The sequence below is a fragment of the Patagioenas fasciata genome, chromosome 23 (assembly GCF_037038585.1).
Source record: "Patagioenas fasciata isolate bPatFas1 chromosome 23, bPatFas1.hap1, whole genome shotgun sequence".
In the NCBI taxonomy this organism is placed as follows: Eukaryota; Metazoa; Chordata; class Aves; order Columbiformes; family Columbidae; genus Patagioenas; species Patagioenas fasciata.
In genome coordinates, this window is record NC_092542.1 from 4300408 (window position 1) to 4314550 (window position 14143).

The 14143-nt window shown below is 38.7% G+C and overlaps 1 protein-coding gene across 5 annotated transcripts in view; it reads left to right on the forward strand.

Annotated features, from left to right (window-relative positions):
- VPS13D (vacuolar protein sorting 13 homolog D) overlaps positions 1 to 14143 on the forward strand; it is an 81157-nt gene that overhangs the window by 7854 nt on the left and 59160 nt on the right. For 2 of the 5 annotated variants that reach the window (XM_065855360.2, XM_065855363.2), the window contains exons 14-27: positions 19 to 149; positions 863 to 935; positions 1465 to 1635; positions 1841 to 1971; positions 2157 to 2289; positions 2625 to 4838; positions 5687 to 5838; positions 6081 to 7115; positions 7844 to 7934; positions 8471 to 8597; positions 9677 to 9857; positions 10746 to 10928; positions 13261 to 13483; positions 13900 to 14110. In XM_065855360.2, the coding sequence (XP_065711432.2) occupies positions 19 to 149; positions 863 to 935; positions 1465 to 1635; positions 1841 to 1971; positions 2157 to 2289; positions 2625 to 4838; positions 5687 to 5838; positions 6081 to 7115; positions 7844 to 7934; positions 8471 to 8597; positions 9677 to 9857; positions 10746 to 10928; positions 13261 to 13483; positions 13900 to 14110 (5056 nt within the window). The remainder of the gene's footprint in view (positions 1 to 18; positions 150 to 862; positions 936 to 1464; positions 1636 to 1840; positions 1972 to 2156; positions 2290 to 2624; positions 4839 to 5686; positions 5839 to 6080; positions 7116 to 7843; positions 7935 to 8470; positions 8598 to 9676; positions 9858 to 10745; positions 10929 to 13260; positions 13484 to 13899; positions 14111 to 14143) is intronic. The other 3 variants (XM_065855361.2, XM_065855364.2, XM_071798394.1) reach the window with 2 other exon arrangements.

The window sequence follows — 14143 nt, forward strand, 5'->3', positions numbered from 1 at the left end:
TATGTCTTTATATTCCAGGTGTCAAGATCTTAGCAGAATCCCTTCCTCGCCGAAATTCTTCCCTTCTCAAAATTCAGCTTGGTGGTCTTTTTCTGAGGGATTTGGCAACTGAAGGGACCATATTTCCTGTTCTTGTTTTCCCGAATCCTGTAGGTGAAAAAGCCTCTTTAAGTTACTATGTAGAATGCATAAGTGTATATGAAAATTGGTACATTCCAGAACTCAACACGTTTTTCTTGATTTGTGTCTTATCCCAGAAAGAGAACACAAGAGTCCACTTGTTATTTTTCCTCTCCCTTTGCAAGGATCATTCATAGAACTCTTCATTGTTTGCTCTGTATGCTTGTAACTTTAACGTGACAGTTACTTGTGTTGGGAAGAAGGTGATTTGTTGAACAAGATTTGATTTTTGGAACAATCAGCATTCCTGTTTACTCAGTGATTGTTCTTTTTCATAAAGCTCTTTGGTCCAAGTAACGTTTTATTTCACCTGTATACTGTTACTCTAGAAGCAGAAATACAGAACTTTTTTTTCTTCCTAACGTATTGCTGAAAAGACCTCAGGTATCTCTTAGGAGCAACCAAAATTTGAATTTAGTTCCATGAAAATTTCCGATGTGTTTTGTACTTTGTAGTTTGTAGAGAACAGATGGAAGTTTGGACTTAAATAGCATTAGCCTCTTAGTCATACTTCCTGCTGGTTTTACTACCTCAAGGAAAAAAATGCATATATTTTCAGACTATACATAAAATTCACTTATAAAGCGACCGTAAGACGTAATACAGAAAAGTCTTTTATGCTTATAGCAAGTGACTTGGTTGATTTTATCTAAACAATCTTTTTCTTTTAAATTCTTATCAGCAAAAAGAGGTTGGCTGCATGTCTTCCTTTGGACTCCAAAGTTTGTCCTCAGAAATGATTAATCAGAATACCGGTAAAGATTTTGTTTTATGTTTGATGATAACAAGCATATGGGATAACTCCTGCGAACAAATTTCAAAACTGAGTGCCTAGGGTTGGAATTCGTGCAAATGCTTTTTGCAAATAGTGAAGATAAAATCATAGAACTTTGTTCAGACGTAAGTGTGCGTGCAGGTTGACGTGAAAGAAAGTAAGAAAAAACGTATTTCAGCACAAAGGAAGTTGCACTTGCTCTTTGTCTTAGTTTAAAACAAGTTTAAAAATGTTAGGAGTTCAGCATTAGGACACCAGTTCTGAAAATGGTTTTGTATATGCGAACATGTTGAATTCTGTTCGTTGTAGAAGTTGATCATATTACTTGCTTTTCCATTACTGAAGAATTTTCAGACAGGTACTACTTTCCTAGTAGCACTAATTAAAAATTAGTCATTACATTCTTTGGGGTTGTGTTTTGCTTTTATCCCTTTGTTTTGTGTTTCTTTTTTGTTTGGTGGTTTTTGGTTTTTGTTACAACTGCATTTTGTAACTCAGTTTTTATTCAGTTGCAGATCCTGATGCCCCAGTGTTTGAGATGCTTTATGAAAGAAATCCAATCCACAGCAATTTTGAGAGGCGCCTGGAAGTCAGTACCAGACCTCTAAATATTATTTACAATCCACAAGCCATTAAGAAAGTAGCTGACTTCTTCTACAAGGGAAGGGTTCATACCTCAGGTTAACCTTTAATGTGTTTTTTTTGTGGGGTTAGGGTTTGTTTTGGTGGTGGTGTTACATCTTATCTTTGATTTTCATTTCTTTTCATTCTTAGAAATATAAAGCACTAATCAATGTCCACTTCAAATTAAGCAATACTTTTTTTCTTTAATTCAGTAACAGATGAACAAAATTATACCTGGTCGGCTTTGTATCTCTTGTGCAGGTTTTGGATATCAGTCTGAGTTAGAGGCAAGAGTGGCTGAAGCTGCCAGAAGACAGTACAACAAGCTGAAGATGCAGACAAAAGCTGAAATCAGGCAAACTATTGACCGCTTACTAGTAGGAGACTTCATTGTAAGTTTTTGCCTCCAAAATGTTTGTGTAGCCTCTTTTGCCACATGTTTTAGGACTTGAAACTCTGAAGAGTGGGGCTTCTTTGTTGTTTGCTTCTGTGGTGTTCCTTTGATGAAAGTGGGGATTTTTACATGTGGTATTGTACTCTTCTTGTGGCCTATTATTTATTTTTTCTTAACTTTCAGGAAAACAGCAAAAGCTGGACTGTGTGCCTCGATATTTCTGCCCCTCAGGTGATCTTCCCTGATGATTTCAAATGTGTGGATCCAGTGCTAGTTGTTGTAGATCTGGGAAGAATATTACTTACCAATTCTCAAGGTATGATTTAGAATTATTGCAGCTTTCATTTTCTTTCCACCTTCTCCCAGAAACACTTTTGTAGTAATAGTGCCTTGAAAATGAGGCGATAGTGCCTTTTAATAGATTCTATAGTACATTGTGACTGAGATCTGCATGTATGTAGAGGTGTAGTAGATTTCCTGGTGTGCAAATAAAAAAGTGACAGTGGAAGGGGGCAAGGACACAGTACTGGATATGCTTTGTGTTTACGAAAAATACAACTCAGACAGGATGATTGGGTAATGATGGGAAATATCTAAGGAGAATAGAGAATACTCTTATTTGTTTGTTTACTGTTTTTTTTTAATCCACAGAAGAATCTAAAAGGAGCGCAGATACTATTTCTTCAGATGTCAATGAATTGAGTGACGAGGAATATAAAACACCTCTCGCAACTCCTCCCAATACTCCGCCACCAGAATCTAACACTAATAGTGACATTAAAATGTCCGAGTTTACTGGAGTAGAAATAAGTGAAGAGCAGCTACAAGCACAATTAATGAGTAAAAAAATGTATGAGACATACACACTTTCATTTATGGACCTTCAGATCATGGTGGGCCGAGTGAAAGACAACTGGAAGCATGTTCAGGATAGTGATGTGGGTCCAACTCATGTGGTAGAAAAATTCAATGTTCACCTGCAGTTGGAACGCAGATTGATGTACACGTCTGACCCAAAATACCCTGGAGCTGTCTTGTCTGGCACTCTGCCTGACTTGAAAATTCATATCAATGAAGACAAAATATTGGCTCTGAAGAATTGTTGTACACAGCTGAGTACATCTGAAACAAAGTCTTCTGATGCCCTACATTTAGCGAAAGACAAGATTTTTGCAGAGGTAGACCAGCTTGGCAGCTTGCATGATTCTGTAATGAATCTGACACAGAGTGTTGTGATGCTGGAGCAACATACTAGAGAAGTTCTTGTTGAATCTCAGCTGCTTTTGGCTGAATTCAAAGTCAACTGCATGCAGCTGGGTGTTGAAAGTAATGGACGATATATCTCTGTGCTCAAGGTTTTTGGCACCAATGCCCATTTTGTGAAAAGGCCATATGATGCAGAAGTATCCCTGACTGTTCATGGCCTGTTACTGGTTGACACTATGCAAACGTATGGAACAGATTTTGATCTTTTGATGGCTTCTCATAAGAATTTGAGTTTTGATGTGCCAACAGGAAGTCTTCGAGACAGCAGGGCTCAGTCTCCAGTTTATGGACCATACGATGCACGTCCCATTGACGTAGCTAGTTTGGCAGAGAGATGCACTGCACCCTCCAATTCTTCATCCGGTAATGATGCAAAAGATCAGGAGTCTCTGATAAAACTAGAGTATCAGTTTGTGAGTGCAGAATGCCCGTCGATGAATTTGGATAGCAGTCTGCAGGTGATCTCTCTGCAGGTGAACAACTTGGATATCATCCTTAATCCAGAGACTATTGTTGAGCTGATTGGGTTTCTCCAGAAATCTTTCCCAAAGGATAAAGAAGATTCTAGTCCTCAGCCTTTGGTAACTGACTTGGAACGAGATTGGAGGGAACAGGAAACCTTCCAGTCTACTTATGTACAGAATACAGAGGTAGCAGTTGATATTCACTGGTTAAATATACTCCTCCTCAGGACAGTCGCCATGACAAATGGAGAGAAATACGGCAGAAAAATTGCGACAGCCAGTATTGGTGGCACCAAAGTCAATGTCTCCATGTGTAGTAAATTTGATGTAAATGGCTCTCTTGGGTGCCTTCACCTGATGGACCTCACACAAGATAGTGTAAAGAACCAGTATGTTGTCAGCATAGGGAATACAGTAAGGTATGAAAATCTCATTGGTGATGTAGAATCTTTATTATTTAGGCTTGATGATGGAAATAGCCTTCCAGATGCTTTAAGCTTCACTTTCACAGAGAAGTCAAAAGAGGAATGTTCTCTCAACCTCAAAATGGCCTCCTTACACTACAACCACTCGGCTAAATTTTTGAAAGAGCTAACCTTGTCAATGGATGAATTGGAAGAGAATTTCTGCAGCATGTTGAAAAGTGCAGCTTCAAAAGTTACTACAGTCTTGGCAACTAAAACTGCTGAATACAGTGAAATGGTTTCTTTGTTTGATACAGCACCACGATCAAGAGATGTTAACAACTTAGAAGATAGTGAAGGCTCTGCATTTGGATCAGCACCTCTCAAAACTGATACAATTAAGCTTATATTAAATATAAACATTGAATCACCGATTGTCTCAATACCTCGAAAGCCTGGTAGTTCTGAACTGCTTGTAGGTCATCTAGGACAAATATCTATTCAGAATTTTGTACCAGGAGAAGATGAGTCAACAAGTGATAGACTGCAAGTTGAAATTAAAGATATTAAAATGTATTCTTTAAATAGCAGTCAGTTTACGAGCAAGAAGGAGTCTGCAAGTGAAGTACCTCATGGGCTGCATTCTTCTTCAGGTCCTGCCAGTATTAATAGCCAAGAAGAATCTCATTTTACTCGTCATGACTTTTTTGAATCATTACATAAAGGCCATGGTATGTTAATCAGAGGACTCTTAATTATTTTAATATGAGTGGTAGATGGTACTAAAAATGTGTCTTGACCATAGGTCTGATTGTATATTCTGTCTCAGCCATCCTTTTGAGATTTTAATTTAATTGCTCGATTTTAATTTCAATGGATATGTTATTTTATTTATATCCATTTTCAGTCTTCTAATGAAGACTCAGTTCCAGAAGGACAGGGAACTGCTGGAGAGAGTCCAGTGCAGGGCAACAAAGATTCTGAAGGGAGTGGAGCATCTCCCGTGTGAGGAAAGGCTGAGGGAGCTGGGGCTCTGGAGCTGGAGAAGAGGAGACTGAGGGGTGACCTCATTATTGGTTACACATATCTAAAGGGTGAGTGTCAGGAGGATGGAGCCAGGCTCTTCTCGGTGACAACCAGTGATAGGACAAGGGGTAATGGGTATAAACTGGAACACCAAAGGTTCCACTTAAATTTTAGAAGAAACGTCTTCTCAGTAAGAGTGCCAGAGCCTGGCCCAGGCTGCTCAGGGAGGTTGTGGAGTCTCCTTCTCTGCAGACATTCAAACCCGCCTGGACCCCTTCCTGTGTAACCTCCGCTGGGTGTTCCTGCTCCCTGGGGGGATTGCACTGGATGAGCTTTCCAGGTCCCTTCCAATCCCTGACATTCTGTGATTAAAAACTGAATAATGCCTTTCATGCAGAAAGTTAACAAAACATGGCTATATATACGTATTTTAGCATTGCTGAGAGATTCTGGGCAAGTTAAATAGCTACTGTGTTATATTAGCTGTACAGTCTTCATAGGATAATCTGTTCACTTACTATAATTTTGTTTTCATTTCACTTTTTCTTAACAGCATTCCACATTCTGAACAATACCACCATCCAGTTTAAATTGGAAAAGATACCACTGGAGAGAGATTTGGATGTAACTTTTCCTCTGAGTAACGAAGACTTTGGAATATCAAGCATTATGAAGATTGAAGGGAAATTTGTGAACCCTCTTCAGGTATAGTAATGTAGTATTAATATTTCCACTATCGATATAAAAGGATTTCTCTACATAGAAGGTAAGTATTTTTCAGGCAAATACCTTCAAGTTTAACATGTTGGTAGTGTGGAAACTACATGTGGTTAGAAGAGACAGTCTTAAGTCATAATAACAATGACCAAAAAATTTCATCTTGTTTTTGAGCATTTTAGACATGTTTATGAATTAGTGATGGTTGTTTCATTTTTTCTGCATTCTAGGTGGTGTTAGCAAAACATGTGTATGAACAGGTCCTGCAAACTCTGGATAATTTAATTTACAGTGAAGACTTGAACAGATTTCCAACCACTTCTGTGTCTTCAACTTGTCAGAGTTCTCCTTCAGCATCACCTCATAGCACAGGCACGGAATTCTCGAGTGAAAGGAAGGAAAATGGCTTATTCAGCCATTCTAGTTTTAATTCTGTTCCAAACAAGTCATTAACTGTCAGGGAAACAAAATCTTTTACTCAGATTCAAGCAAACTTTCATATCTCGGAGCTCCAGGTTCAACTGAGTGGTGATCTTACACTTGGTGCACAAGGTCTTGTCAGCCTTAAGTTTCAGGATTTTGATGTTGAGTTTACTAAGGATCATCCTCAGACTTTGTCTATTCAGATTGCCTTGCGTTCTCTGCTGATGGAAGATCTTCTGGAAAAAAACCCAGACTCTATGTATAAGAATCTCATGGTGTCCCGGGGAGCACCCAAGCCTTCCAGTTTAGCACACAAGGAATATCTTTCGCAGTCTTGTCCGTCGGTGTCCAATGTAGAATATCCAGATATGCCACGTTCCCTACCTTCCCATATGGAAGAAGCAACTAATGTCTTTCAGCTGTACCAAAGACCAGTTTGTGCCTCCCGTAAGAAGCAAAAAGAAGATGCTGATTCTGAGTATCCTCTGACTCCACCTCCTTCTCCAACAGCAGGCAGATCCAAGTTGCCTTGTGGAAAAAGTAACTTTGATGATTCATTAGTTCATATCAATATATTTCTAGTGGATAGGAAACATCCTGAATTTTCTTCTCGCTATAACAAAATTAACCGTAGTGTAGATGTTGATTTTAATTGTCTAGATGTCTTAATAACTTTGCAAACTTGGGTAGTGATACTGGATTTCTTTGGGATTGGATCCACTGCTGATAACCATGCTATGAAGCTGCAACCTGAAGATACTCAGCAGACAGTCAAATCAGAAATAAATACCTTGTCAGCTTCTCAAGCCCAAGAGCCTGTAAACACTAAGCTGGATCTGAAGGTATACTTGAGATGCAAAACAGTAATTGGATTGTCTGTCATAAAACGTCTGGTTTATAGAAACTTGAGGTGACATTTAAATCAAATGCTCCATGTTCATCCTGTGGAGCTCTTGGGGGTAGAGTTTGACACCCACCCTCAGCCCCATCCAGGCTGCTCTGTGCCTGAGGAAGGTGCAGATTCTGTGGGCAGGGAGTATTATTTCCCTGGGGTAACACAGGTCACAGACTAAATGTCTGGTCTCTAATTGCTTCAGTATTAAAGACTGAGCATAGTGAAATTGGCACTGTGCTGTTCTGGATACTATGGAGGTTTTGTTTGTTTTTTTAGTTCTATATGTTTGTAAATATATATACATGTATTTCTATACATATATTTCTATTCATTTCTATGTATAAATGTGTTTTTTAAAAAATATGTGTATATATATAGTGTTTGCCTAGAAGTCCTGCAGTCTAACATAAAAATGATAAATCGTGAAAGAGAAAAGGATGAAGATAGCAGCTCTGGGATTTGTTGATGTCCTGATCATTCTGAGTTGATTGAGAGACCCATTAATGTGCAAACAGGGAAGTAAAAACATTGCTTTCCTCCAGTGTCTCCCATTCAAATAATTCTTGTTTGCCATTTATGTGTTACAGAGCAATTGTCTTGAAAAAAACCTAACGGCATTCCAGCTATGAAAGCATATGGTTTAATACCAACCTCTTCTATTTTTTTTTTGACCAGGTCCATTCCTTATCGTTAGTACTGAATAAGACAACTAGTGAGCTTGCTAAAGCCAGCGTGTCAAAGCTTGCAGCTCACTTGGAGGTGACTGGTGAGTCTGCCAGGCTAAGGTTGTATGCGGTTTAAAATAAAAGGAGATGTGCACTGGAGTTGTGATTTGAAATGCTTTTATTTTGGTGTTCATTGGGGTTTTTGTGTGTTTGTTTCCTGGGGAGGATGCACATTCTCTTCCTGCTGCTTCTTCCTCTGCCTTTTCAGGCTTGATTTTAAATCCTTGCATCCCTTCCAGTTGTCAAACCCTTGATCATTTTTGCTGAGATTAGCTAGGAATGTCATCCTTTACTGTCACTGAGCAGAACAATAGTGTGTAGCACTGTTTTAGAGAAACGGAGTTCTAAGTTTTCACAAATCAAAGCGATGTGATCACATTATGTGTGTAAAACATGGAGTTACGTTTGGGTTAATATGATCTTTGTGGCAGAAAGGTGTGGTTTTCTTTGAATGCCATGTATAATTGAATTTGATATTTTTAATTACTTGCAGTGGGTTTATCGCAGTGATAGAAGCCTTTGGGTTTTAGTATCTTATCCATATTTGAGGATACTAATGGTGTGTCTTGTTTTGCAGAGGGAGATTTAGCCCTGCAAGGAAGTATCGGAAGTCTGTCCTTAAGTGATCTTACAGCTCACGGAGAATTTTACAGGGAACGTTTCACTACAAGCGGTGAAGAGGCACTCATATTCCAGATCTATAAGTACGGGTTTAAACTTCTTGTTACTCTCTATTAACAGCATTAACACCCCACCCTCCAAAACAGCAAACCAAAAACTAAACAAACCGAATAAAACCACCCACAATTGTCAGGTCTGCATAATTCTGCTTTTGGGTGCTTGTGACTTAAATGAGACTTCAAACCTTGTCAGTCATAAACTTGAGATTTTTAGCACTTTAATGTACTTACTTTAGAAATAATTAGTATAAAATAAATAAGAAATATAAGAAAGATAAGAAGGGTAATTGTAGTAGGCAGTTCCCTTCTGAGAGGGACGGAGGGCCCAGTCTGCAGAGTTGACCCTCATCATAGGGAAGTGTGCAGTCTACCTGGAGCCCAGATCAGGGACATCACCAGGACGCTCCCCAACCTGGTGCACCCACTGCTGGTCTTCCAGACAGATGGGGAGGAAGCTGCATCCCCCCAGTCTGAGGGGAATGAAAAAAGATTTCAAGGCCTTGGGATGGATGGTAAAAGAGTCTGGGGCTCAAGTGATTTTCTCTTCCCTCCTTCCAGTTTTGGGTGATGATATGGGAGGGAATAGAAAAATTCAGTCTGTAAACAGTTGGCTCCAGGACTGGTGCTACAGACAGGGCTTTGGGTTCTTTGGTAACGTCTGGTTTTACAAGACACCAGTCCAAACAGTGATACGTGGGAAAGGTTTATCTCACAGAGGCAAAAGTATGCTGGGACAGGAATTAGCAGGGCTCCTTTGGAGAGCTTTAAACCAGACTCCAAGGGGGATGTGATTGTAGCTGGGCTTGCATCAGTAGGGCATCACTCTAGAGCTGATGAAGGCTGGGAAGCCCCCCATACCCCTGGGGTGAAATCGGTGTGCTCACTGGGACTGTTTCAAGGTCCCTTCCAATCCCTAACATTCTGTGATTCTGTGTAATATAATTAGTATAAAACCAGTTTTTATATCTATAATTTAAGTAGTTTTAATTATATACTGTGAACATCAGTTAAATAATCCGTTATTTTGAATGCAAAAAAATTAATGGCACTATTTTTAAAACATAGCTAAGATAGCTAAATTTTACTTTCAACCTTTATCATAGATATGGGAGGCCAGATCCGTTGCTGCAGAGAGAGTGTGATATTTGTGTCACTTTACGAATGGCGTCTGTTCAGTATGTGCATACTCAGCGTTTCCAGGCAGAGGTCGTGTCTTTCATCCAACATTTCACTCAGCTTCAGGATGTCTTGGGGCGGCAAAGAGCAGCAATTGAAGGACAAACAGTATGTCGGGTTTCTTCTGTTCTTTCCTAGCCTGCTTTTGGAAGTGCAGTATAAGATTTATGTTAATGCATCAGAGGTTCTGATATTAGCAGAGATTGCTCATACTCATCTTGCAATTTGCGCATTACTTAAAACTTTGGCACCTGGATCCTGCCATATGCACTGATACAGGTGGTTCCCTGTCTTTATAGTGCCAGACAAAAAAAGGCTCAAGATTTTATCTTGCTTTTTTCTCCACTGTTCTCTAAGTAGTTATAAAACCTGAATAAGGAGAACCAAGGATGAAGTCCTTCTGTTCTGCTCACGTGTTTTTGATTAAGTATGATGGCTGTTAGACTGAGAAAATCAGATATTGAACTCCTCCACAATAATTTGTAAAAAACCTAATGTGGGAGTGATTAATATGGTTAATAGTAATAGTCTTGTTTAAAAAATCACTTCTCATAATTGGAACAAAGACAGTTAATACTTCCATATATTAAAATGCTTCATTGTGCATCATGTAGGAGGTTTGAATCTGATTTTGAAACATCTGTTCTGAATGATTTTTTTTCCTTTCTTAAATAATTTTTTGAAGTAATCTTTTCTTTCACTGGTGACCTGAGCAGTGTCTGTTATGCCTCTCAGTTCAGTGGTGACCAGGTGCTTCACTCCTGAATGCTGCACCTGTTGCACAGGTGTGGGCTGTTTGCCTCATGGTTGGTTTTTAACTGTCTTTATAATCTGCCTAAAACAAGCTTTGGGGTTCTTTTTCTGGCATAAAATTTCACCACATTTTAATTTTATAAATCAAAGAATAGTGTTCCTGAAATCAGTACTAATCAGTGTGAAATACCTGCTTCCAGTATTTTAAAAAAATTTCTTTTAACGAATTTTTGCTCTTTCCAGGTAAGAGATAAAGCACAGCGAGCTTCCCGAGTTCTTCTTGATATTGAGGCGGGTGCTCCTGTTCTGCTTATACCTGAAAGCTCCAAGTCTAATAGTCTTATTGTAGCTAATCTTGGAAAACTGAAAGTCAAGAACAAGTTTCTGTTTGCGGGTATGCCGGGTACTTTTTCCCTAAAGAACAAGGTAAGAACATTACTTCTTAATTCAACAGCTTGTGTTTTTTCTATTTCTTGTGCATTTTATGTCTGTATCAAATGGTAAATGATTCTTACATTTTACTTGGTATATACACTTTGTACTACTAGTAGCAAAACTGTCCATGGCAGTGTGCTGGGTAATCTGGATCTGGCCTGGGGCTGATTGTAGCCAGCTGCTCCCTTCTGTGCCCACACCCCTTTCTGAGACAGGGCAGGGGGAGACTGTTGTGTGGAACTCGCTAGAACTGGGCTTGTTATGAGCAGGACCCAGCTGGGTGCGCACCTGGATGTGGGAGCACAACGGGCTTTCAGCCAACTCGGTTTAGTACCTGCTTGAGCTCTTAGCCAAACAAAATTTCAACAACGTGAGCAGCAGAAAATAGAGATCTGTGTTGGCTGAATGGTTGGTGTTGCTGTTGAGAGGTGCAGCCACAAAATTTGGGGTAAGGAAGATCTGTCTTAGTTGACGTTCTGTATCTAACGTATGCAACAAATAGGTTGTTGTTCTGGAATACCCCAATCTCATTTTAAAGGAGGGCAGAATTGAGGTGGACGAGATTGGTACAGCAGATGTGGTGTGTGTGTCACCCCCATTCAATTTATATCTACCAGTGTCTTTACTGTAAAGAACTATTGGACTAATATTGAGCTGTGTTCTGTACTTTAGTGTGCTGATGTATTTAAAGGTTTGTAAGTGGTAGATTCACAAATTAATGTTAGGAGTTAAAGAATGTGCGCACAGTAATTTTTATTTCAACTTAAAATTATTGTGTTATGTAGTACTGTAGAATTTTGGGGGTTTGAAATGAGATAGGATGTTGTTTGGGGTTTTTTGTTTGATTTTGGTTTCATTTTTTATCTGTCCTATGTTTATTTTTGAGGATCTGATTTTACAAGGCAATGCATACAAGGATCCAGTTTTATTTGAGGTATTTCACATCTTTATAGTAGTGCTCAGGTGCTCCTCATTCATTAAAAAAAGGAATTTTTCTTACAGAATTCAGCACTTTAAAAATTCCTTTATGCATTTAAAATTATATTTAGCTTCTGAAGACTTTGCTGAATTCTGTAAGAATTGGATTTAAATTTGTTGTGGTGTGCTTTTTATGCATGTCTGAGGGGTTGTTAATTTGGATTTATTGCATAAATTCATAGGTTTATAGATGATGTGGTAATTTCTCTTTGCATGTACTTCTCAGTCTCGTGTTTACAATTCAAAGTCAATATCTTCAAATTTTTAATCTTAAAATCCTTGATTGTGGCTGCATTAATTTTTTCCAATGAATAATAGAAGCTGGATGCAGAAAGAAGGTGGGCAGTGATAATAACCATACTGCAGCCCTGGGTAAAGCGAGCAGTCCCAGAGTGAGGGGCAATTGGATCACTAGAGAGACATGATTGTTATCTGCTAGGGCACGAGAAGCTCAGTAAAGCTGAAACATGAGGTTAATAAACGTAAAAGCAGGACGGACTAAGTGAACCCTGCAATTGGCTTTGGAGTTTCAAGGTAGTGTGTAAACCTGTTCCACCAGACGTATGGTTTTGGGAGAATAAATTCCTAATGTTGGTGTGACTATTTTACTAGCAAACTATAGACCCTTTAGAGGTTTTTGATGCTAAAGAGCGTTGTGAAGGTGGAATAGCTCGTAAGATTTCTACTGGATATGTGGTGGTGTGGAGATGTCTAAAATGTTATACCTCAGTATAAATGAGCTTTAACTTTCTCACCTGTGGGGATTTTAACACTGAGATGAGGGATTTATTTCTTCTTAAAATTCTACAGAAAAAAAAGTGCGACACATTTTGGTATGATGAGTGAAATATTTAAAGCACATGAAACATTAACTTCACACTTAGAAGTGTTTGTTCACGTATTCTATTAAAAAGTTGCCGAGATCATCTTGCAGAAATAATGGCATATGTTTCCATCATCTGAAGGTGTTCTGAGAAACAACTTTAAATATTTAATAATCTTTGCAGAAGAGCTTGATATCTTGACAGTCTAATCCCTCTATTTTGTATTTCATTTACATTGGGTTTTGTTTTGTCCAAAAAAACACTGGTTTTGAAATAATTTCTCTTGAAAAGATTTCACAGCCTTTAAAAAATGTTGCTGAAATAATTTTTTTAAAGAAAATGTTTTAATCTGCTGTTAAGGTTGTAGGAAAAAAGTTTGGCCGTCTTTCTACAGTAAAAGATACTGGCATTGAAATATATAGTATTTTGACAGGAATTGGTTGCAGCTTGACCCTTAGTAAACTGGTTCCTTAGAATTTAAATTAAAAATCTATTCTTAATTCCAAAATTTCTTTCATTAGCAGGATTCAGTTCAATTTTCATCTCCCTTGGGAACCCCAAAACATAGCATGAAGAAGACAACAAGTGCTGAGGAATCAAAAGTGGCGATGGAAGGATTGTTCATGAAAAAATCGTCAGGAACAAACATTTCTAGGCTGAAGAGTGAGCCTGTGCTGAATACATTGAGTAAGCAACAAGGGCAACAATCGAAGCTACCGATTGTACCAAACCCTGACAGCCCAGGTATGTGATAAATAGTACAAACCCCATATAGCTCTTCTTTTTCTTTCTAAAACAATGCAGTGCTTGTGTCCGATGTGACACTGAGAAAGTAAGGCTGGTTCTGAAGACAGTAGATTTAAAAAGAAATTACTTCTTAGTTTCGAGGTTGATTCTTGCAGCTGAAAGGGTTATAGTGCAGTTTCTGGAAGAACATGTTTGGGCATGTTTTGAGATGAATATTGCAGACATGTGTTTTAAGAGTTTACATTTAGCTGTGAATGAGCTTGGTATTTGGTAGTTACAAATATTGATGAGTGTGAGTAAAAAAAAAATAGGAATAACTTCCAGGAGACACTAAATTTCTTTTTAAAGCAAGTTGCGTTAGTCTTGTACAGATTTTTTTTTTTCTTAATATGTTATCTCCTGTGCACTTGCAGAGGATCACATCTGCCTCTTAGACTGCATTGTGGTTGATCTGCAGGACATGGACATATTTGCTGCAGAAAGGTATCAGAGAGAGCACTCAAAGACTGTGGAAGACACAAGTGTGGACCTGAGCTTTCCATCCTACTTCGTGAGGCAGACAGGGAGGAGCCTCTTAACAGAACCTTTCAGATTGAAGTTACAAGTGGAGAGAAACTTGGACAAGTGAGTTTATCTAAACAGGATCCCTTTATGCTG